Source organism: Simochromis diagramma, unplaced genomic scaffold (genome assembly GCF_900408965.1).
Source record: "Simochromis diagramma unplaced genomic scaffold, fSimDia1.1 OVJJ01000816.1, whole genome shotgun sequence".
Classification (NCBI taxonomy): domain Eukaryota; kingdom Metazoa; phylum Chordata; class Actinopteri; order Cichliformes; family Cichlidae; genus Simochromis; species Simochromis diagramma.
Genome location: NW_024386908.1, coordinates 17,803,720 through 17,827,578, shown reverse-complemented (window position 1 = coordinate 17,827,578; position 23,859 = coordinate 17,803,720). Strand labels below are relative to the sequence as shown.

At 39.0% G+C, this 23,859-nt stretch overlaps 1 protein-coding gene across 13 annotated transcripts in view; it reads right to left on the bottom strand.

Moving 5' to 3' along the window:
- Positions 1-23,859, bottom strand: part of abcc9 (ATP-binding cassette, sub-family C (CFTR/MRP), member 9) — an 82,793-nt gene that overhangs the window by 15,387 nt on the left and 43,547 nt on the right. For 7 of the 13 annotated variants that reach the window (XR_005696390.1, XR_005696392.1, XM_040035804.1 and 4 more), the window contains 20 exons: positions 23,605-23,710; positions 22,231-22,269; positions 19,963-20,001; positions 17,299-17,400; positions 17,120-17,204; positions 16,960-17,040; positions 14,627-14,764; positions 14,417-14,542; positions 14,224-14,323; positions 13,828-13,901; positions 13,421-13,606; positions 12,915-13,072; positions 11,780-11,849; positions 11,419-11,576; positions 11,057-11,149; positions 8,490-8,592; positions 8,226-8,339; positions 7,422-7,542; positions 3,554-3,684; positions 1,627-1,705 (listed from right to left, as the gene is read on the bottom strand). Coding sequence is in view for 10 of the 13 variants with exons in the window: in XM_040035804.1 (XP_039891738.1) it covers positions 1,627-1,705; positions 3,554-3,684; positions 7,422-7,542; positions 8,226-8,339; positions 8,490-8,592; positions 11,057-11,149; positions 11,419-11,576; positions 11,780-11,849; positions 12,915-13,072; positions 13,421-13,606; positions 13,828-13,901; positions 14,224-14,323; positions 14,417-14,542; positions 14,627-14,764; positions 16,960-17,040; positions 17,120-17,204; positions 17,299-17,400; positions 19,963-20,001; positions 22,231-22,269; positions 23,605-23,710 (2,103 nt within the window). In the remaining 3 variants the exon portion in view is untranslated. The remainder of the gene's footprint in view (positions 1-1,626; positions 1,706-3,553; positions 3,685-7,421; positions 7,543-8,225; positions 8,340-8,489; positions 8,593-11,056; positions 11,150-11,418; positions 11,577-11,779; positions 11,850-12,914; positions 13,073-13,420; positions 13,607-13,827; positions 13,902-14,223; positions 14,324-14,416; positions 14,543-14,626; positions 14,765-16,959; positions 17,041-17,119; positions 17,205-17,298; positions 17,401-19,962; positions 20,002-22,230; positions 22,270-23,604; positions 23,711-23,859) is intronic. The other 6 variants (XM_040035806.1, XM_040035811.1, XM_040035808.1 and 3 more) reach the window with 3 other exon arrangements.

Here is a 23,859-nt window from a genome sequence, read left to right as displayed (position 1 = left end):
TTCCCTTGGTCCCCGATCCTACCTGTGATATTCAGGACACTGTTAGTATCAGCTTGGAGCCCATTGTGTTCTCAGAACTGCCTTAATTTCTCGTGGCACAAATTCAACCAGGTGCTGCATTCCTCAGAGCTGCTACAGATTTATCAGCTGCTCATCCATAATGTGAATCTCCTGTTTCTCCACATCCCAGAGGTGGCTACTGGACTGAGATCTGGTCACTGTGAAGGCCATTAGAGTACAATTGATTTCAGCTTTGTGACCTGGGGCATTACTGAAGCAGCAACAATACTCAGGTGGGCTGTGGTGTTTAAATGTCATTCACTTGGTACTAAAAACCCCCACACCATTACACCACCAGCAGCCTAAACCATCAATACAGGACAAGACAGAGCCACACTTTCATGCCGTTTACACCAATTTTGATCCTATCATCTGAATGTCACAGCAGACAACTTTGTTCCAATCTTGTGTTGTCCAGTTTTTGCACAAATTGTGTAAAGTGTAGCTTCAAAGACTGATTACCAACATGTTAGAATCAATCTCAGACACGGAGCAATACATCTCTTTGCAGCAGGGTTCTCCACTCATCTGCTTACCAGTTGGCTGTATTCTGGATATTTCCCCATATAACAGCAAAGCTGGAGAGGCAGCAGTGACATCACTATCTGTGGAAGAAGTTCTGTTTCAGATCTATGAGGTTCTGACTGGAGCCTGAATCTAAGTAGTGAATGTGACTTTCTGTTTACATAGACAGCAACAGATTTTCCCTCATTTCTAAAAGTCGATTTATTCTGACAAAGAAACTCCATGAAAGTGCCAATTTGAAATCAGTCTGACTCAGTCTGACGAGTGGTTACAGACCTGATCTTCATCTTCAAAGACAACAAGATGTAGATCAATTCTAGCGAGAAATAAAAGATACTCCACACTTCTGCATCCTAAAGAAAGTGTTGCATTATTTATTCTAAGTGGGACCACAGTTTACAAAATAAACATAAAAAACTGAGCAGCTGAGAGCAAAATCTCTTTTATGCAATCACCGAAGCTGCCCCTGCTGGCCATTAGGAAGACTGCAAGATTCAGAGGCAACGGCTTCTTTTCTGAGACTAAATCCATCTTTTATAAACAGTCTCACAACAGCTTTCCATCAACCAAAGAAGAAAAAGGAATAAAGAAAGAAGGGGAGAAGGGGATGTGAAATCATGAATCCACTCAAAACCTCACAAAAAAGTAATTAAATCTCACATAATAGTTTAATTTTACTCTTGAAAATCTGTAAACCCTCCTGTCAGGAACATCTTTTGAAGGGCAAGTTTTTTATTTTGTAAGTGACTCAGAGGAAACTGGAAACCAAAAACGGGGACCATAACAGCGTGATTGTTTTTGCCTTTTGGGTCAAGTAGAACCTTGGGTCAAGAGCTACTCACAGAAACAACCCCGAGGGAAATCTTTCCGCAAAGTTTCCAAACAGAACAGAGATTATCTTAATGAGACATAAACATACCGAACCAGAGAAAAACAGGGAGGCTTCAGGGACAGGAAGCAAAGCTTGAAGATGAAAGAAGTGGAAAAAAACAACGTGCTCTCTCCTTGTGAGGAGAGCTAACAGCATGACAGGAGACTCACCTTCAAAAATATCCACCATGTTGAAAAAAGCCAACGACAGAGAAGACTTCCCGCTGCCTGTGCGGCCACAGATCCCCACCTGAGGAGAGAAAAACCAATAAGCTTCACTACGCTTGATGCTGCTGTGAGACATCAGACACCTGTGTGATAACAGGGTAGCAGCTACATGCTGTGCGTGGATGGAGCTTGGTGACCAAGTGTCATTTTACAGTTTATTAGAGGCATGTGGCTGTGAGTTCAAAGAAAGCTCCAGCAACATCACACTCCACACTTTAAAACAAAGTTCACCTTAGGAAAGGGTCAGCCAGGCTACACAGGTCTGAATTACTAAGCACTCCAAAGCACATTTAATTATGTCTTTATAGGTATCCTACTGTACTGGAGGTGCGTTTTTATGTAACACAACCATTTGGATACGTAAGCACGTCTACTCTGAATAAAATACATGCCAAGCGTAGACTGTGTATAGAAGATGGATGTAGCAACTGCAATATATTACCCACGGATTTTTGCACTCTGGTTTTTAAAACCTCTGTGTTTGGGGCTAGTTCGATTTTTATTTCATAGGCACATGTAGCCGTAGTTCAGAGGGAAGAGTGCTAAGCACTAGTTAGCCAGTTCCATACATAAACTCTCAGGGTACAACGTACAGCAACGCATGTTTGCCTGTTATTCCTGAGAAACAGTAACAGGAGAATTTTACTTTGCACAGGAAAGTCTGTGGTAATTTATCTTTCAGGAGTATCATCTTCACCTTCTCTAAGTAGATGATGTTTTTTAGATTTTAAATTTGATTATTAAGCAGATAACATTGCTTACTGTGCTTGCTGAGTCTGTTTAAAAATTTTAGTCTTTTATTAGTCTGTTACTTAGTTTGCAACATGAACTAGATGCAGTTCACTAACCAAGCTTACTAATGTTTTATTAATAATAATAATAATAATAATAATAATAATAATAATAATAATAATAATAATAATAATAATAATAGATTGCATTTATATAGCGCTTTTCTAGGCACCCAAAGCGCTTTACAATTCCACTATTCATTCACTCTCACATTCACACACTGGTGGAGGCAAGCTACAGTTGTAGCCACAGCTGCCCTGGGGCAGACTGACAGAAGCGAGGCTGCCATATCACGCCACTGGCCCCTCTGGCCAACACCAGTAGGCGGTAGGGTGAAGTGTCTTGCCCAAGGACACAACGACCAGGACAGAGAGAGCAGGGGGATCGAACCGGCAAACCTCCAGTTACAGATGAGCTTCGCAACCCCCTGAGCCACGATTGCCCCATTTTGTCTTTTTCTGACTCTAAAAAAAAAAATCCCAACTCAAATAGGTGTAACACGGACTCTCTCCACTTTTGGAGTTTTGGAGGAGGTGCTCAGAGTCTAACAACAGACTTTGAGGAAAATGAAAAGGAGTTGCTTTCCATCCAAGAATCATTCAGGGGTTTTAAACTGCTCCGGTCCTTCCAATCATTACTGTGAGTAAATATTCTCTACCCCCTGAACTTCCCATTGGGCCTCTTGGGAAAATGTTCTCCTGTCTGTATGACACTGCTTTTTCATTGCAGTGTTAAGTGAGGCCCACGGTTCCTTGCAAACCTCTGTGACTCACTGCTCCTGCAGACATAACTTAAGAAAAGGTATGCTGCATAACATGGACATGTATGCCAGTGTCAGACCTCTGAGTGAAGAAGAACTCTGTAAAGTCCCTGTGGGCTGTCTTATATTAAGGGACAGGCACTTAAAAATTGATGAAAATAAAATTGTATTGATGGTAGACTTAATGGGAGCTTTGCCTCCACACATCCAGCATTAACTGACTTTATTAACTTTAGGAAATCTAGTTCCACCACCCTACCAGATGAGAACTCCTGAATGATTGAATGATTCCATTCTTCTCACAGAATCAGTATTTACCTTCTGGCCTGGTTTGATGTATGCGTTTACGTGTTTGAGCACCGGTTTGAGCATTGGGTCGTAGCGCACACACAGGCCCTGGATCTTTATCTCACCGTCCTGGGGCCAGTTCTCAGGGACCTGAGAGGCATCTGTAGGGAGAGACACAGAAGGTGGTTTATTCCTCTCTTTTTTAAAACTTTAATTCTTACTCACTCTCAGACCCTTCAGACCAGAAAACAGCTCTTGAAGTTTAAGAACACCACAACAAAAAGCAGACCTCTTACAGCTGCTACTGTCTATGTTACAGTCCTGGATGGTGTAAACAGGAGCTATAGACCATGCGGAGCATGTCATAACACCACAGATAGGAGACTTTGCCCATAGATGGGACTGGGTGTGCTCAGGATGGTATGGGTGAAAGCCAGTGGACCTTTTACTGAAATTCTGATTATATGCCACAGGATTTTACTGCTAAATATCCTGCAGTTTTTGAACGATTCAGACTCTATCCAGTACTCTATCTGATAATGACACTAATTTTTGCCTCAAGTTGTAGCTTTTTGAGGCTTCAGAACTCAGTTGGCATCAGTCTATGCAAGCATTGGTAAACTATAACAGTTCCTTTAAAACTCGATTTGTGTTTGTTTCTTTGGATAAGGTTTCTGTTATTGTTAGTATGTAGTTTTCTTTTCACACAGTTGTTGGCAATTTCCTATTTTATCCATTGTTTATGGTTTATTTTCCAGATTTCAGTTCTTAGCTTCAGTTACTGTTGACTTTAGGATTGTGTGTAATTAGTTCCCCTTTGTGTTTCCATTCTGTTCCTTTTTCTGTCTCATCTATTTTTCTTCCTTATATCTGTCTAGTTTCTTTAGTTTCTTTAGTTACTTCCTGTCCTTACTTTAAAAGGTTCAGTTTTCCCTTGTGAGGAGTGTTTCGTCCTTTCTCTACACTCACAGATTCATTGATTGTCTTCAACTGTGTTTTGGTTCCCGCCTGTTTCCTCTTTCAGAAAGCACTTATGATGCTTTCACACCTGCTGTGTTTAGTGCATTTAAATTGAATTCTAGTTATTTTTCCTCGATGGTGCAGTTCATTTGTGCAGATGTGAACACAGTAATCGCACTCAGGTGTAAAACAACCCCACTAAGATCCTTTGTAGGAAGGATCTTAGTGGGGTTGGTGAAGAACCAATCATCTATGATGTAAACGTGATCCGACCTCGATCTGAACCAACTAAGAGGTGCACACTGCAGGTCTAAGCTAAAAAAACAAACAAATTTCCCTTTGCCTCGTATGCTTTGAATTCTGGAATGTGGAAAGGTACTATAAATGTGCAAAAGTCAGTATGGACTAGGTGAAATGAATGTGAATTCTCGATGTTCTCCAATAATCCTGATCATAGCACCTTATTCCCATATTTACTTTTGTTGCCCACATCTGCACATCTGGCCAATAAGCGGACTGAACATTCTCAAAGTTCACTTGAATTTTTTCTCTGCATGAAAAACAAACAAAATAAGCTATAAATTTATAAACTCATCGACTGATTCAGACAAGCCTGAATGAACTGCAGGTATGAAATCGCCCTTAGGTGTAGAAGAAAGTGTAACAGAAGGACCAGTCCATTTACCGTAACTCTGAGTTCTTCAGCTTGGGTTTCTCTGTGTTTTCTAAAGAGGTATTCCTACTGTTTCCTGGATGCTTTGCTCTCTGCTAATTCTTACATTATAGAACTTTGTTATTTAATCAGCCTCAGATGCTCATCTTATGTTCAGTTTTTGTCACCTAAGTCCTGCATTTGAGTCCACAACCCTGAACACACAGTGGTTCATGACAGGAACACGATCCCTGGGCAGAGATGTGTATAATCACAGCCAGAGTGACTGCACCTCAGGTTTTGTTTTTTGTTCTTTTACACGTCTTTGCTATAATATTGCAGCCAAATTTCATTTGCTTATTTATAACTGATTATTAATTCATTTTGATCACTTTTGCACATGTTTGTTACAATTCTTTCCTCCCTGGTGTTTTTATGCTCCGTTATTTAGCCTCTGTTTCTTTCACATCTCATTTTGTTTCTAATGTTGGTGCTACATATGCACTAAAACAGGGGCATGCTGACTTTTTGGGCCATGGCTGTGTGTTCCAGTAGTGCTACTAATGCACTGAGGAAAAGGTCAAGAGGCTCTGGGGGGCTAACAGCTAACCTCTGTATTCCAACATGCTCACAATTAATATGGTAGCATGTTACAGTTTAGAAGATGTAGTTCTGATCAAGTTTACTTTGCTGTGTTAGTGTGCTGTTTGTTTTGGTCATAAACCAAGGGGACTGTTTTAACTGAAACAAGATGAAGAAAAAAAACGCTCTCCATCCTGAGTTACAGTAAACAATAAAACCGCTGCTGGGCAATTATTCATATTTTAATATCAGTTATGATTTTGGCCTCCAACAGTCAACTAAAGAAAATAAAGAAAATATTTGCGTGTTAGCAGTCCTATGACATGCTACAAAAAAGCTGAGTCTGCGTCCTGCATTGATCATATTACTGCACTGAAAGGTAAGGATTTCATAGTCCTGCTTTTAGCTTACTCCTCGTTTATCCTCCTTTATCAGTTTGCTGGAAGCTTCCATGATGTCAGTGAGGACTTTGGTTTTGTGGGTCATTTACTGTAAGAAAAAGGCTTCAGTGGAAAACTCAATCAGATGGATGATGCTCATATGAGATACAGAGAGACAGAGAGACAGAGAGCCAGTTCTTAACTGGACTTTCCTTTGTTTCAGTTTTTTTTTTTTTTTTTAATTTGAGATAAAGTATTTTCTCATTCCATCATGCCTCCTTTTTTATCCCTTCACTTTCTATCCATTCATCAAGCTCAGGAATTGTTTTTGTTATGTTTACCAAAATACTGTAGCTGCTCTGCCTCGGAGAAATGTTCTTTGGCTGACCAGCGAAAAATTTTCCCGTTTTGTACAACATGTAAAATAGTTTGGTTGGGTTTGGTAAGGTTTAATTTTGGCCTGGCTAGGCATTAGTACTCTCAGTGGTACTATGCTATTGATTGATTAAATAATGAAGTGTTCATGTTTTGTCATCTCTTCAACTGGGAAAAAAAGATGCCAGCAGCTTTTGCATTTCGCCATAGAAACAGTCCATAAACCCAAACACACAACTTCTGGAGTCATAAGCAAAAGATAAAACTATGAAAAAGGTTTTACACACATACACTCACTGAACACAGTGAACCTACTCACATCACATGCGTACTGTACAGTCACAGTCCAATCCATTTCTTTGGCAAACAACCATACATAGATCTGTGTGTGTGTGTGTGTGTGTGTGTGTGTGTGTGTGTGTGTGTGTGTGTGTGTGTGTGTGTGTATCATGTGTAACATCAGATGTATAAATGTGTTTACAAAGTCCACAGTTTGTGCCATTGCACTGCAGATGCAATTTTATCACACTTTTATATACTGATGCTGCTGGTGGAGATGTAAAGACATACTCCGCCATGTTTAGGCCACATTTTTCCATCAAAGACGTCAAAGCTGAGCAGTAAATAGACACCAAAGGCCCAAAGGTTTGCTGGAGGAACTGTGGAAACCACAGTGCAAACCACTCGCATGTTTACTGGGATTGTCTGGTTATTAAAGGCTGCTGGAGACGGATGTGGAGGGCACTGCAAGGCATTTTTGATTGTATAATTCCCCCACAAAGTAAGTTTATATATTTTAGGTCTATACCTCCAGAAAGGATGAAAAGAGGAGTAAGTTCTTAGAAAGACTCTGATTAAGAAGAGCTTATGATGAATACAGGGATGTAAATCACAATAAACATTTACAAAATGTTGCTATATCTGCTCCATCAGCCTAACACTGAGTTACCCATAGAGCCCTCGTAGTTCTCAGACTCTGTGCTGAGGAAGCTGTTGACCTTCTTCACAGCTGCCATCTGAACCTCGAGGTCTGCCAGGTTTCTCACAACCCAGTTCAGGTAGTTGGTGACCTGCACAGAGGCATTTTTGTAGCATGGAGATCAAATTTATACATCAGCATCACTTTGAATGGCACCATGTGTTGCCAAACTGAATAATTGGTCTGTTGCTTCTGTTGTTGCTGTTGTTAATGGTTTATATTAAAATCTAGCCTGACAGGCTCATTTTGTGTTTGTTTTTTTGTTTGAGCCACAAAATGTGTTAATGAACCCTGTTGGTGAAGTCCTGCCTAAAGCTGTGTTCAGAAGCATAAGTCACAAATCAAACTATCATAAATTCCTTCCATTCTGAATCAAATAGCTCCAGTCGCACACAAACAGTAAAAGTAAGCTTTCAGGCTGTCAGCAAATCCACATTGCATGAGAAAATATCAGATGATTAATAATTTTTCTATTGTAGGAGAGTGTATTTGGCTGTATTTATGTTGTCAGGTGTAAATTTGCATTGGTTCTCATCTTTACACAGACTTATTACACAGCAGAAATGATCCATTAAATAGTAAGTAATATAATTTAAACTCAGCTTGTTTGTTCTCCCGCGTAACCCCGGGTCAATTTAGGTTTGAAACACTTGCTTTTAAAACACAGTAATTTAAATTAGTGTCTAACTACGAATGGAGGGCAACTCACTGACTGAATGAAGAGTAAAAAAAAGACAATAACAATAAAATGAATACATAAAAGAGAAAACGCACAGTGAGGGCGTAGGTAAGGCCCAGGCCCACCAGACCTCCGGGATGAAGCCCGTAATGGGAACTCCATATCGAAGCTGCCGCCGCCGCCAGTACAATCACTGCTCCAAGGTAGTCCTGCAGAGACATCAGGAAACAAAATATCACTAATACAACATATTCATAACAAATCCCAACCCGCAGCAAAAGCTTCAGATCTTCTCTCTCTCATATTTATATAACCAAACACTTTCTCCTCTTCTGAGTCCGATGAAAAGAGTTTCTCACCGTTCTGACCTCGAGCCAGCGGTTGGCAGCAGACAGAAACAGGTACGCTGTGTTGTTGGTGTCGGTCAGCTCCAGCATGCGCTGTTTGAAACGAGCCTCGTGTCTGCAGCAAACATGTAATTGAACAGAAGACACATCAGTTGTTTAACGGCTTCACCAATGCACTGAACTGCTGGTGCCCTCCTGCCTTTGGCTTTTGATCACTTGCTGACATCATCTTCCCCTAAATCCTCAATAATGAACACAAACAATAAACTCACACAAGGAGTACAAATAACAAACAAAACGCAAACAGGAAGTAAGAGAAGTACACTGTTTTTCAATTAAAGAAGGCGAGCAGCTCGACTGTACTTCAGCCTGCTGAATCTCAAAGTTTTATCTTTGTTTGTATTCAGTAGTAAATCACTGCCATCTAAACCAGACGTGGTTTGGAAGGAGACCAGTGGTTACGATAATGGGAACTATCCCACGATTGCCAAGAATCTGTCTCAACACCAGATTCACTGTTTTTGTGTGTGTGTGAGTCCTTCAGTGTTTGTATATTTGTGTGTGTTAGGAAGAGGAAGTCCTCAGGGGAAACGAGGAGAAAAAAGCGTGAGAGCTGCTTAATGTTGGATTATCCGGACGATGGGAACGAGGCTGAATACAGAAATACAAGAAGATACTTCTCTCGCAACCACCACAGGAACGGCAGCAAAGCACAACACAAAATGTTTGAAAGTAAAACCTAAACTGTGACAGCTTACCAGAGAGCTGCAAAGACAGCAATCCTATCAATCTAAAGGGCTCTGAACAGCTCTACTGTGGAAGGTGACAGGATAAAAAGTGCTAACGGACACTTTAACTCATTCCATAATGAAGACAACCTTCCCTGTACCCTTAATGAAGTGTTTTGACACCTCAATAAAGACGTGTTTGATGACCATTAGAACGGTCTCCAGATTTTTCCAAGCCTTGCTGCACAGGCAAAGATCATCTTCAATAACTTCACAAACTCAGTCATTTCGCTCTATCAGTCAGCCCGAAATACGAAACCACTCAGTTCAGAAAAGAGCTTCAAAAGTTATGCAAAAGAACCAAATGTTTATGTACACATTTACTGTCATGTTTTTCTATGGAGATCTCTTCTGTAGTCACACTGTGTGGACTCAACTTCAAAGTTTGGAATTAGGCATGCAAAGGTGATGCCTGTGAAGGACTGAATGCAAAAGCCAGTCAAAGCCGGTCTGCAGCAGATAAAGCCCTGGCCGCGCGTGCCAGATAGCTAGCTGGATAAGGAGCTGAGCTGCACCAATGCAGGGATACTTTGTTGCACTCTGACTGAGGCTTTATACTTCCAGGATAAATCTATGGTATGTAGCCTACACTATAACATGATGTATTCTTGCCTAGAAATGGAACTGCATGTCACACTGACGCAACCCACAGGTGTTGTGATTGGTCTATTCAATACTATAGTTTCCTCTGAAGCAATAGTACTGATTTAACTTTTCCTCAAAAGTAAAAAATCGTTCTTTCTACGAGTTGTTTTTGAGCAAAGCTAGCTGACCAGTGTCTTCATTTGCTCTCATAATGTCACTAACAGCACATTTCCTCTCTCATTGCAGAAATATTTTATGTCTTTGCTTTGCCTCTTTCATTTTTATATCTTTTAGATCAGTCATGTGCAATGATGGATACACCAGTAAAGTTGTCTTTTATGTGTTATTGTTCCCTTTATTTAGGTTAAAATTGGCTGGAAGTCTGGAAGGTGTGCAGTGATGAGAAATAATCATTGTGTTAAAATTTAGCGATAGGAATCAAAAAGATGTCAGAAAAATAAGGAGGCATGTAAAGTACAGATGCCTGAAAACTATAGGTATATACAAAGTACTTGTACTTTGCTATTTTCATATCAGTGTCTATTGGGCCCAAACATTGGTATAAAATGTCTCCATCTTTATATTTGTAATAATACAGCACAAACTTAGGATTCATAGCAAATTATGCAGTGAGCTTTTTTGGGCCTCTGCGGGTCCCAGACCTCACTTTGAGAACCGCTGACTTACAGTGCCAGTCTAGCTTCTCAGTCATCCAGGTCAAGGTCATTTAATGGGCTTGACATGAAAGTAAGTGGACTTCTTTTAGGCTCTTGACGATGTTCTACCTCTTATCTAAATGTGGCATCAGAAGTGGAAAAACCTGAGATTTGAAACATCTTCAGGAACTTAAAAGAAGTTCACTTGTTTTCAACTCAAGTTACCACAGGCAGAAGAAAAGAAGACACAAAACATTAAAATAAACATGAAAAAATGTTCATGCCTGTAAAACATGACTGAAGTACATCTTTTACAAAAGCTATGCCAATACACGCTATCTTCTGTATTCGTCTTGATTTCCAGTTTGAACTTTAGTAGTTTGAACTGAAGAATATAAAAAATTCACCACTGTTTTGATTTCTTCTGTTTACGAATGATCTTCTGCAGAGCACAACAAGCAGCCGTAAAATCGTCGTTCACATTTTTTGACCAATTTTTAGAAAAAAAACAAGGGTTGCAAATTTCAGTGCATAAAAGACAAACGTGTACCTGAAAGCGCGTATGGTGGTGAGACCTTCTGCAGTCTCAGAGAAGTGGCAGAGCAGAGGAAGCTGTGTTGAGTCATCGAGGTCTTGGAGGTCCCTGAGAGGAGGTGTTTTTACAGTATGCATATCACTTCATATGAAATCTCCCATGCACAAGTGTACACATGCATATTACACACTGAATCCTATTTGCATGATGTCCTGTGGTGTACTCATTCAGAATTCATGTTCCCATAAATCATCAAGTTGATGTTTCCTGTTTCCTGCAGTGAGGAGATTCAGCTCACTGCATCTAAATAAACTCCCTGATTTGTTTAGATAGAAAAATTATGCGCTGCAGCTACAACAAATACACTGTGGACATACTTGGAGGCGACTCTGAAATACTTCTGAATGAAGTAGAAGGCCACAGCCAGAGGAACCAAGGCAACCAGGAAAATAGGAGTGATTGAGGCTATGACCCCGATGCCTGACAAACAGAGCAGCGTGGATCTCGTCAAAGATTCCAGCGTTGAAGGAATATGCTACAATGAAAGGAAATGAGGAAGTGGGAGTTCAGTCATGTTTGCTTCCTTCTTTTAGTTTAGCAAAACACAAACAAATCACAACTTCACTTTGACGGCTAACCAGGAATAATAATTAAAACATCTGTGCAGTGCAGCAGTTGTGTATACCCTTCCTCATGGGCCTCGAGTCCATTATCTCTTATGCAAATTCATCAGTTTACCTGGTCGATGATGTTGGTATCAGCTGAGAATCTGTTGAGGATCTGCCCCAAAGGAGTGATGTCAAAGAACCTGTGGAGAGAGGTGTTTAAAGAAGGGTTATGTAATCCTGAAGAAAAGAGAGGGAGTCTGCAGAAAGAGCAACAGAAAACTTTCCATCAATTACGAAGACCGATGATGAGCGAAGAACAGCGGGACAAGTGCAGCCACACACACAAAACTCAACTGTTTCCTTAGAGATGCGGCTCAAGTGTGAGGATGGTTCGCCAAAGTCCCCAGTCACACTCAAAAACACACTGTTCAGCGGATCCATCCATCCATTTTACATAATTTCCCCAAGGGATCAATAAAGTATTCTGATTCTGATGATTTTCTACCACTTACAAAAGTGATGCGAGGAAATACAATCAACGCTCCCCTGACTCTCTTCCATTCATCACCACATATTACTCTTCCAACAGCACACTGCGGCGTTTTCCAACCCAGCCCAGAGATAATTCATCCATGTCCTTGCTCCTCCAAGTCTAACATACCCAAAGCGCCTGCACAGAAGTTCAAACTACCTTTTGATGCACAGTAGTCTAAATGACTGCACCCTTCACCCCGTCGTTAGGGGTGACCCAAGACACCATTCAGAAAAAGCTCAGTTCTGCATCTTCTAGTGCCAGTCTTATTATTATTATTATTTGGGGCACTTCCTACAGCCATAGGTGAGCCATATGGCACAATGACATAGGTGCTGGATCAAAACCGTCAGCAGATTTATTAAAAAGGTTAATCCACATATCACGAAGCTCCCATGTAAAGGCTTCACTCTTTAGGATATTTGTTAGTCTTCAAACTCAGAACGCTAATTAACCAGCAAATGCACAGCTTCACCTCCAGGGTCCATTCTCACTTCAGCGCAAAAAACCAGCACAGGTTATAAGTAAAATAAAAAATACAACTTTTACACACACCTTTACTACCAAGTAAACACATATAAATTAAAAGACTAAGAATTCAGCATGTAAAAGACAAAAACAACTTCCAACAGGTTATAAAAGCAGACGTAGGTTTGCTTAAAAGATTAAATGTGAGCTTTGAGCTTTTTTACAGATGTCTACTCTGGTCTTGTTGCAGTTCTGTTTTATGTACCTGATGGGAGCATGAATGATCTTGTTGAGGAGGTTGTGGTGCAGGTTGGTGGCTGCAGAAAGACCAAGAAATTCCACAGTGAGGGAGGTGATGAGGCATAAAGTGATTCCAGCCGCGCACAAGATGATGAACACTAGCAGATAGTAGGAGTCCTGCCCCTGGTGACACACAACAAGACAGAAATCACACCATGGAGAAACAAGAGCAACATGTCAGAAACTAATATTATCATTAAATGTTTCTAAAATACAAATAGAGCCACTGTGATGTCACCAACTGGTTTCTGATCTCTGCATTTGTGGTTTTTTTAATCATTCAGTTAAAATGTACATTTAATTTGTATTTATTTTCCCTTATTATGCTCTCTGCAACATTCAGAGAGTCAACAGGAGATTCAGTTCATAAGTGATTTTAATACATTATCCCAATAAAATCCATTAAAATCCTAATAAAACCAATTACAATCCCAGTAAAACCCATTAAAACCCATGACAGACATTTTGTACCTGCACTGTGGTGTTGGTGGGTCTGGTTCCATTAAACATGCCTGTTCCTGCACTGTTATTGATTTTCGACGTCCAGTTAGCCAACCAGTAATCGATCGCCACAATGACGGAGTGTTTGAGGAGTTTAGAGAAAATCATGAGGAAGACCATGAAGAACCCCCCAGAAGACAGGTAGCACCAGCACACCTGAGAGAGCAGCATGGATCATAGTAAGAAAAGCAGTAGTCACTGGTTATTTGGTCGGTCAAACTTGTTATTCCTCTAAAAAAAATAGTAGCAGGTAACTAACACTACACCAAACAACTGTCCAGTAAACTAGCTCAGGTTATTTTTCTTTTGTGGCAGTTAATGTTGTTGCTAACACTTTAAATCATGAGAAAATGTCATTGTGCAGATGAGTGGATTACCTTCCACGGGATCTTTGACCTTCTGTTGGTGGTCGTGGAAAAGTTGTCATCGTCTTCCTCCTCGGCTTCTTCTTCTGTTAGAATAAAATCACATGTAGAAGATATCATTTTTATTTTAAGGTGATTATAAATTAACCATTTTAATCCTCACAGATGGTATTGAAGATGCCATGGTGCTAATTAGTGATAAGTTACATTCAATTAAAATACTAGAAGGACTTTTGAGTACTAACATGTTTCCTACAGTAAATCTAGAATATTTTGGAGAAACAAGCACTCCACCAAACTTTGACAATGAACCCTAAGATGGCACTATGTCTATGTGTCATCAAGTCTTTTCAGGATGAAACTGTGACAACATGACTCAACCAGTTACACTGAAAAGGAATCTGTCACCTTCATCTTCATCATCTATTTGGTTCTTGGCCTCTCTGGAGTAGAAAGCTCTCCTCAGCGTCTTCCGCTCAAGTGTTGTTTGACTGTCCTGCTGAATGTCCTACACACCGGAGGAGTGGATATAATAGGAGAAACATTAGAGTAGACAGAAAGCTTTAATAAACACTTAGACAGCTGCAGATTTATACCGTACCTTCTCCAGCCCTTGATCCTGCCTGTTCATCAGGGTTTTCCAGTGGTCATAAAGTTCAATGTCATGAGTCTGAATGTCCTTCAGAGTTCCCTCTCGCAGGACTGTACCATCCTTCATTGCTATAATCTGGACAAAACACACAATATAATGTTAAGGCTCAATGAAAACTGAATTTATGACATGTATGTTCCTGCAAACAGAAGGCCCTACCCAGTCTGCATGTATAAGGTATTGCAGTTTGTGGGTCACGAGGACCACGGTTCGTTTATCATCCTGCAGAAATTTAAGGATTCCTTCTTGCATCAAATGATCACTGAGGTGGATGTCGAGTGCTGAGAATGGATCATCCTGCAAGATTTAAGAGAGAAGCATGGATATCAGTTAATCTGACAGACGAATGACTTTCTCAATCTGAAATGCTTTTATACGTATTCAGTTTTAAAAATGTTTAGTCCTGAATACGTATGTAATCAACTGGTTTAAACTAACATTTGTAACACTGACACATATGTCTTCTGCTCTGTCATGTTTCACTCTCATAAGTGAATACCTGGAGGATCACATTTTGTGAGAAGTATTTATGATGACTTTCAAATTGAGTTTATTTTCAAATGAAAAGCAAATCTGATGTATATCAGATTTATGACAGACAAAGCCTTAATTAGAGATGTGGTGGATAAAAGTCTCTTGAGTATAAACAATAGTCTATATCTTAATGCTCAAACCCTTACTTGGAAAAGTCTATTTTGTACTATCTGTACAAATTACCATTGATTGTTTTTTCTTTTTAAAAAAAAAATTGCCATGAGAAAAGTTTTTTAAAAATCAAACAAAGTTTCTAACCTGAAAATGAATCCAACAGGAAGTGCAAGAATATGCAGTTCCTCAAATGGCCACTAGAGGCTTGCTCCATACACTATGCTAACTTTAAAGCTAGTTGAGAGGTGTCATATTTTTTGGCAAGTACTGTAAAAGGTCACTGGTTTGCTTCTGGCTGGAGGCACAAATCCCCTTTGGGGTTATATCTGCAAAGGCATTTTTGGGGGCTACCTGCTTTGGTAACCCCTTGTGACAAGGGAGCACCTAAAAGTAGCTGTGGAGTCACAAAAGACGATTTTGGTTTCTGTGGAGAGTTTCTCTCTTTATGATAGCTGGACAAAAACTCTCCAATTGAAATTCAGTCTTTAAATTTCCATTACGAGGGGAGAGACTACTTTGACTGCCAAGTAGCTTTGGCTGCCGCCTTGTCCACTTGTTAGCTTTTATTAGCATGTATCTATGTTGGCTGGATGAATCTGTGATGTCAAAAGGTCATCACTTCAAGCTTTTGGAAACCAAAATGTTGACTGTCAGTTTGTTCAATTCGAGGTTTAAAAAAGAAGGTCATGGACCAGTGGGAGATCTCACGTGTGTACATTTTTTATGTACAGTCTATTTTTAGTCTATTTATGTACAGCATTTTCTTGCAACACTGGACATGGAATAATCTGCAGAAAGATTAAACCTAAGCAAGCTTTCAGTTTCCATCATAAGGAATGCTGTAAAGGAGGCATGTGGAGGCAGGTAGGTATTAGTATATTATACATCATGATGTAGATGCTGTACTTTTGTTGTATTTTTTATATAAATTCGGTTTGCATGGCTCCTCTTGTGCAAAATACATTTAATCTCACTTAGACTTCCTGGTTAAATAAAGGTAAATCCGTAAATAGATATTTATACTTTATGAAACAATGGAAAAAACTGTAATGTGAAATTTCCAAGCAGAAATGATTAGTCGCACCATGTAAAAGTTAGTAAATTCTCCCTGTGTCTCTGTACTACCTGTTCTACCTCATTTCTGAGATAATTTTGATTATATCCAGCTCTTCATCACAAGTTAAACTCCTCAGGATAACAGCCAGATGTCCATTAATCTTTGTGCTAACAGGACGGCGGATGCTATAATGTGTTTTATACTGTGTTAATGAAGCCTGTGTTATGGCTGTTTTATGTCTTTCGATGTGGGAGTGTATGACGCATATATTCCAGCCCTGATATCAGATATGAACAGCACAAAAGAAAAACATTCCCTCCTCATTATACATTTCATTTTTTTCTTAACCATCGTAGACATTACAAAGGGTCATGAGTGTATAAAAGAATTCCACTGATGGATTTTAATGAGGAATGTATGCTTGCTAATGGACTAAAAATCGAGGTGGCAGCAGGAAATTACACAACTACTCAGACAGATAAACAAATGACAGCATTCACTGTCATTATCCCAACGGCCACAATGTACTGTGTCACATAATACATCACTGCATGATACATTTAATTATATAAAAAAGGGAAGATTAGAATACTACAGAACTTAATCTTGTAAAGAAATGGCATTATCTAATTTGGCTACAAATTAGGAGTAAAAGTCTTTATTTTACATTAAAAAAAACTTTCAAATTGTACATTGTAAAAAAGAAAAAGAAGACAGAACTCAGAAGGGTTTCCAATGTTTTGAACATTAAAAAGAAAGTTTAAGGGAAGGAAATTTTTAAGCTTACCAAGAAGACGATGTTGGTGTTTTGGTACAAAGCTCTGGCCACACAGATTCTCTGCCTCTGCCCTCCACTCAGGTTGATGCCCTGACACAGAAACAGATAAATTAAATCCCTTCATGTGATTATGTTTTTTTTTTTTAAGGTAAATTAAAAACTTGCATACTCTCTCTCCAATCTCAGTTTGGTCTCCGAATGGCAGCAGGTCAATGTCTGGCTGCAGAGAGCAGGCGTCAATCACTGCTTTGTACCTGAAAAACACCCATGAACAGGTCAGGAAAGCTCTCAATGTGAACACAAAGCACCGCTGAGGTGAGCTGTAACTGTGAGCTGTGGGGTTCTCACCGCTGTTTGTTGAATGGACTACCGAAGGTGATGTTTTCCTCCACAGTAGCGTTGAGCAGCCAGGACTTCTGGGCAGCGTAGGCAACAGAGTTTCTGTTCTTGCTGTGTGCACCACAGGAAATAGAGGCAAACAGATACCAGGTAAAAAATGCAGGTCATGCATCCATAAAGCTTTAAAGAGCAGGAATACTGATCCACCTTCACAGCAATGTTGCTTACAGTTCAGCATCCTTATGATTGTTAAAGTATTTAGTTATTAATATAATAAGTCATCCACTAAGGAAAAGCTAACCTAAAAAAAGTAAAGCAATCTGGTTTCTTGAACAAATAAAAATACTAGTGTTTAATTCCAACATTACGTTTTAAATATAAATTTTTAAGTTTAATCTGGGAAATTCTTTTTGTTCTCTAAAACCTCTCCATTGACTTCAGCACCATAATATAACATTGCAGCTTTATTTACAGTTATCAGTATGTATCTAAAGGCTAAAGCTAACATAAGATCAGTACTCCTGTTCTGATCAGCTTTATGAAAGTGGGACCCAAACATAAAAACAAAAACAAAACGAGGAGGAAGAGAGGGAGGATTATGTTTGTAAATCTGTCAAACTCCACTGCAATGTAAAAACAACTTGTCAGATATGAGGGATAAATATGAAGGTCATGGATGAGGTTAATGATGAGCTGCAAATTATCAACAGTTAATAATGATAAAAAACAACATGACATCATCTACAGCAACACAATCATGAATACAAACATCAACACGTCAAAAACCACTGCTGGGAGTCTGAGCTGAGACCCGCTCTGGTGTGAAGTCGTTAACGAGGTCAGAGAGCTGTGATGATGACAGTTTTCTAATATTTTGTCTCTAAAAGTTGTTTTTCCGTTAAAATCTGGCTGTATAGTAAGTAATATATATAAACGTGTAGGATACCCGAATTCAGCCATTTCTCAGAACTGTACTGTCTTAAATTGTGCATATTGAGAGGTATAGATGAAATATAGACCCTGTTAGAAAGTCTATTATACAGCTGGCTCCTTGAGGTGGCAGTGTAAGGAGTCTTTGGGTGCTGCTTAGGCTTAATTACTGATTGTCTACATGTGATGAGGTGTTGGTTAAGGGGTGCCTGAGGTTGGCTAAGAGGGAACACTACATCTTTGCTCCCAGCTGCTGATTTCATCTTAAATTTAGTAATTGATGGGACTATGTAATCCCAGTATATTCTGTTGTAAGTCCAAAACTGGAAACACCATTCAAAGCCTGAAAATGAAAGTCACCAGTGTGCAAACATTTCTAGTTTTTGCATACCATTTTTTAATTATCTAACAATTTGTCAAAAAAATCCCATTTCTCATCTCATTTTTTTATATTTATGGTTGGGGTATCCTTCAGCTGTGGTTTTTCTTTCGCTGGCCTTGTTCCTCTGACACAGGTTTGTTGTTAAAACTTTAAATCAACTAGCAAGGCTATAAGTCTAATACTTTTATTTATTTTTATGATCTAGATTTTACAAAATTCACAAAATGCTTTGCCCATTTGAGGGAATGAGAAGGCTCCAGTGGACTAATTAACAGACAAAAAAGGGGGGAAAAGTTCTAATTAAAAATTTCTTTTGAACCTGTTGGCATGCCTACAATTTTTATTCTACAACCACCATATTACCCTCAAATCATAAGAAAATTAATATTCTTTCCAACAAAGTCTTCCTCAAAGTCACCACATGTATATTTTTTGATCTGAAGCCATTAGATTGAGAGGTCTGTCATCCAACTGCCACTGTCAACAAACCGCGATTATAAATAAACCTTTTTGGAGAAAAAAAGTAATAAAGTGGCCAGCTCCCGTTTTTTTTTTTTTTGGTGCTATCTTCTAGCAGAAATATCGCAAATGCATCAGAAAGTCTGTTTATAGTCTGTTTATTTGTTTGTTTGGATTTTGTTTGTTTTTTTTGAATGGGGGGGGGGGGGGGGGGGGTCCAATGACTCCCAGCAATAAAAACAAAAACAACACACGGCACGTGAACAAAAAGCAACACAATGAGCAGAACACTCTCTGAAGGCTGACGGTCCTGAACACACACAATATGACCTGATGTAGCAAAATCATTCAAGAAGGAAAGAATAAACCAATAAGTAATCCATCTGTGGTTCCTCATTAAGCTGCTGTCTTACTGAACTTGGTTCAGGTTTAAGAACTTCAATCACATTTCAAGTCCTCATAAGCATTAGATAAAGAAAATCTCTATATTTAAAAAGTTAAAATAATGAAACGCTTACTGGACTTTTTACCTCTTTACAAAACAAAAGAAAAAATCCATAAAAGTAAAATAATGTTGCATTAATAAACTGGCAACCTTGCATTGCTTTTTAATTTCAGTATTATAAGCTGTGTATTCACTAAAGAATTATGGTTTTTGTCTATGACTAACACTATATAATATTTATTTATATAGGTATAGAAAAGACAGCTTATATGTATGTGTTCAAGAACAACAACCTGGCTATTTGCAAAATGGCAACTTCTTCTGAGGCACAGTAACAATGACAAATGGAGTTAAAACTGAAAGAGGAGGAGAAGCAGAGGAGAAAGAAGAGGAGGTGAGACTGAGGGGTCAAAGGGTCACATCATTCTGAGGTCGAGACCAGAAGAAGAGCGAGTACCTCCTGATGTCTTCGTCAGACTCCTCTGCCTCTGACCAACTGTCAAAGTCAGTGTGTTAGAATTAGCCTACTGCCGTACACTGCATGTATATTTGCGCTTACGTGTGAACACAAGGACAAGACCACCGCAACAAAAGCAAAGCGATAACAAAACACAAAAGATGAGCTGCTGCTTCGTTTTTTAAGGAGGAAAACCAAAAGCACGAAGAAGAAAAAAAAACATGAAAACAAATGGAAGAGCCACATCGTCATGTCAAACCCCAGCCTGCCAGCTGTTAACTGAATTAACCTTCCCACCCAGAAAAGAAGAGCTGTGTAAGTGATGCAGTCATTGTCTGTCTGTGATAATTAGGTTTTGTGGCTTCCTTGACAATGAGGTCGTGTATTTTCTGCGACCGAGAGTGTGCTTGTGTAAGAATCATATCCCAGCTTAAACGAGCACAGGCATAAACAGAAGAGCCTTCAACAAACAGAGAATCTTCAGTCAAACTGCTAAATCAAGCCTATTTACAGAAGGACGTGCAGCATTAAATACGCCCTGACTGCACTTTAAAAAGTACCTAACCCTCACTCTCCGCTCATGCTAATTTAAGCTCAGAGACATTTTCAGTGTTATTTTAAGGATGTACTGTTTCTTGTTCTCCAGCTCCAGTACTATTGGAGGACTAGTAATAGAGTTAGTAGAGTAGAGTTGAAAGGTATACATTTCAAAAATTACATGGTTGTCAAAAGTCATACACAAAAGTCAGCTAATATATTTAAAAATAGTGAGTGAGAATCTGGCAAGAGGAGTGCTAGAACAAAGAAAAACAGTGCAACACTGTGGTGTATAAACCTATAGAATAATGACGTGTTCAGTTTAATCAAAATCAATATAATGATTGATGTAATAAATATGCATAGATGAGCAAGTAGTCTTTTCTGTTTCTTGCATGTCAATGAATATTCGATTTTACTGTTACATCTACAGTTTAACAAGACATGAAGAATGAGTAAAACCAAATTAGCTTTGAAAAAAAAGAGAAAAGTTTAAAAGCATCATGTGTAGAGAGGCTGCAGAGAGGACAGCATTTATACTTCTGAGTTTCGTACGTGGTGTATGTTATTTATTATGTTTGTTGTGTTTTAAACAGCTGTAAGCTGTAAGAAACTAAATAACACATAAATTATCTTCTCTTGCAGTTAGTTTCTCAGTATGTAACACTGTAATGTAACAATTTAATATTTTTAGATTAGTCTTATGACATTACAAAAACATTACAACAGCGGCAAGAGTTACGCAAGTTTCAGACCCTTCTCAGATGGTTTGGTCACTCTAAGAGCTTTCAGTGTGTTAAACTTCTGTACTGGTTCTCTTGGCTCATGGAAATCAGTTTAACCACTGAATAACATAAAGTAATCGATCCATCAGGCATGTGTTACGACGATACAGTCTGAATGTTGTAGCTATCCTGCTACAACATTCAGACTGATTAATGTCTCTGCATCAAAGCAGAACCAAACAGTGAATGTTGGTTCTCTGAGGCCATCATCAGCCAAGAGCATCAGACATCCTAATGTAAGGATAAAAATTGTGTTCCTTCAACATTTGAGAGAAATATGAATGTACTGATAATTATGTGGCTTCCACAGATCTCCAATATTAACCTCACTCTCCAACTTCAGGCTAAACCTCAGTGCTGCCACTCAGTATAAACGTGCAGCAGATTTTAGAGTAAAAACTCTCAATGACAGCTGTGCATGTCCACGTGGTTCTTTTCCGAATTTCAGTACAATTTTGCACTAACTCAGCAAACACCAGATAGAAAGTGTCCTTGGTAAACACAGAAACTGCTTTACCTGATATCAGCACTGGTTTCTGTAGGGCTCGTGAACCACAGCCGATCACACCTTCAGATTACTTCCTAATGCGATTTACTTACTTAACCTTCATAACACACGGTGAGCAATAAAAAAAAATCATCCAAACTGCTAAATGTAAATGTTGAAAGGCATAAAAAATGATATGGAATGATTTGTAACCTCTTTATATTAAACTGATGGGGAAATGCTGTGCTCAGTGAGCAGTGAAAGATGGCAGTTACCTTTTTGGCTGTAATAAAAAATTATGACTAATAAACTAATTTAACACCAAGAAGATACTCATGCTTTTGCCAATATACCCCTTTAAAATAACATGAGGGTATGCAAGTGGGAAAATAGTACCTATTTTCAAGCCTGAGTATTTACAGTCTGTGTTTAAATGACTGTAGACCAGAGAGAAGGTACCTTATGTTCCCCTCGTGGATCACCTCACAATCAGGCTGCCTGATATGGCAAGAAAGCAGAAGGTAAAGGGAAAGAAACCACACACACACACACACACACACACACACACACCACACACACACACACACACACACACACAACCACACAACCACACTGGTTAGTGTGCAAAGAGAATATAAGAATATAAAGACAGATATATAGGCGATAGAAATTCAAAAATCCTCTAAAAAAAGCAACTGAAACTTGAATTACAGAAAGAAAATGAGTCGTAGTCACCGGACAGTTGTCTAATATGACGGCGCACACTGCAGACACCTACAGCAACCTTTTGTTTCCATTTCCAGCTTCACATTGCACATTAAAAATCTGTGTATGAATATCATGGTATTTGGGGCTTTTTAAATGACTTCTTTAATTTCTTTAATGACTTTAGTTGTGTTCAATCATGATAACTAATGAGAAGTTAACAGGCCTAAACTTCTGACCACAGCTCTACATAAACACTTATGTTTATTCAAGTAACCTCCCAATTTTAACACCTTAATGTGGGTGAAACTCTGCTTATTACCAAATATCCTCCTCGTAATTGATTCAGCCAGTGTCATTTATGGTTTGTGAGGCTGAATAACCAGTTTGTCTTATGCAGTTTAATTAAATAATAAAATGAATGAAAGCATCTTTGGTGTAACTCAATATCCCCCATATTTTAGCAAATGAATGGCAATTACATTAAACTCGGGGAGAACATAATGCTTTTAAACATCATAGTTTGACTGTAACTGAGTCGTCCATAATTGATTTTATAAATGGAAAGCTTTCCAGAGGAGAAGCTGACAGATCCCAGATGACCACGAGAGCAGCAAATTAAATGACAGTGAATGTCGCTGCTGGACGTTTGACACTAACGAGCCAGTAATTGATTCTTCTCGTTACTGTCAGCATTACTCTGTGCACAGACAAGAGATTATTAGTTTACATTTGTTCCCAATCATGGTCATGAAGACGTACTATATGCGGCCAGATGCGTAAAATAAAAATGGCGTGAAACAAAAACAACTGAAAGTACTTAAATGTTGACTAAACAAAATAAAATGAGAAATATGAGATTATCATTCTGATACATTAAAAAAAATTAAAAGGTTTATACACATAGAAACACATAGAAAGAACAGAAGAAATTTCAAATATCATCATATACAAAATACAAAGCTTTTAGAACATGGGTTCCACTTCCTCTATTTAATTATTTGCAGCACACCAAAACAGCTACTGTATTTATTTATTATTAATCCACCAGCTTTGGATCCTCTGTTACATTTAACAGATTCTTGCATATCACATGAGATACTAAGTACTTATAAAATATTTTCTTACTTGCTCCAGTAGACTCCCCCCTCGATGGCTTGCATTTCTCCAAGCATGGCCAGCAGCAGGGAGGATTTCCCACAACCTACCTGGCCCACGATCATTGTCAGCTGACCTGAGATAGAATGAAATGAAAAAGGTGGTGATGGTAAACTACCTAGAAACTCAGTTAATCTCCTAAAGCCACCATTTCACTGGTGACCCACGTGGAGAAAGGATTAGATGTTCTTTTAGCCACATGCTAAACAGACTCTTTGCAGTCAC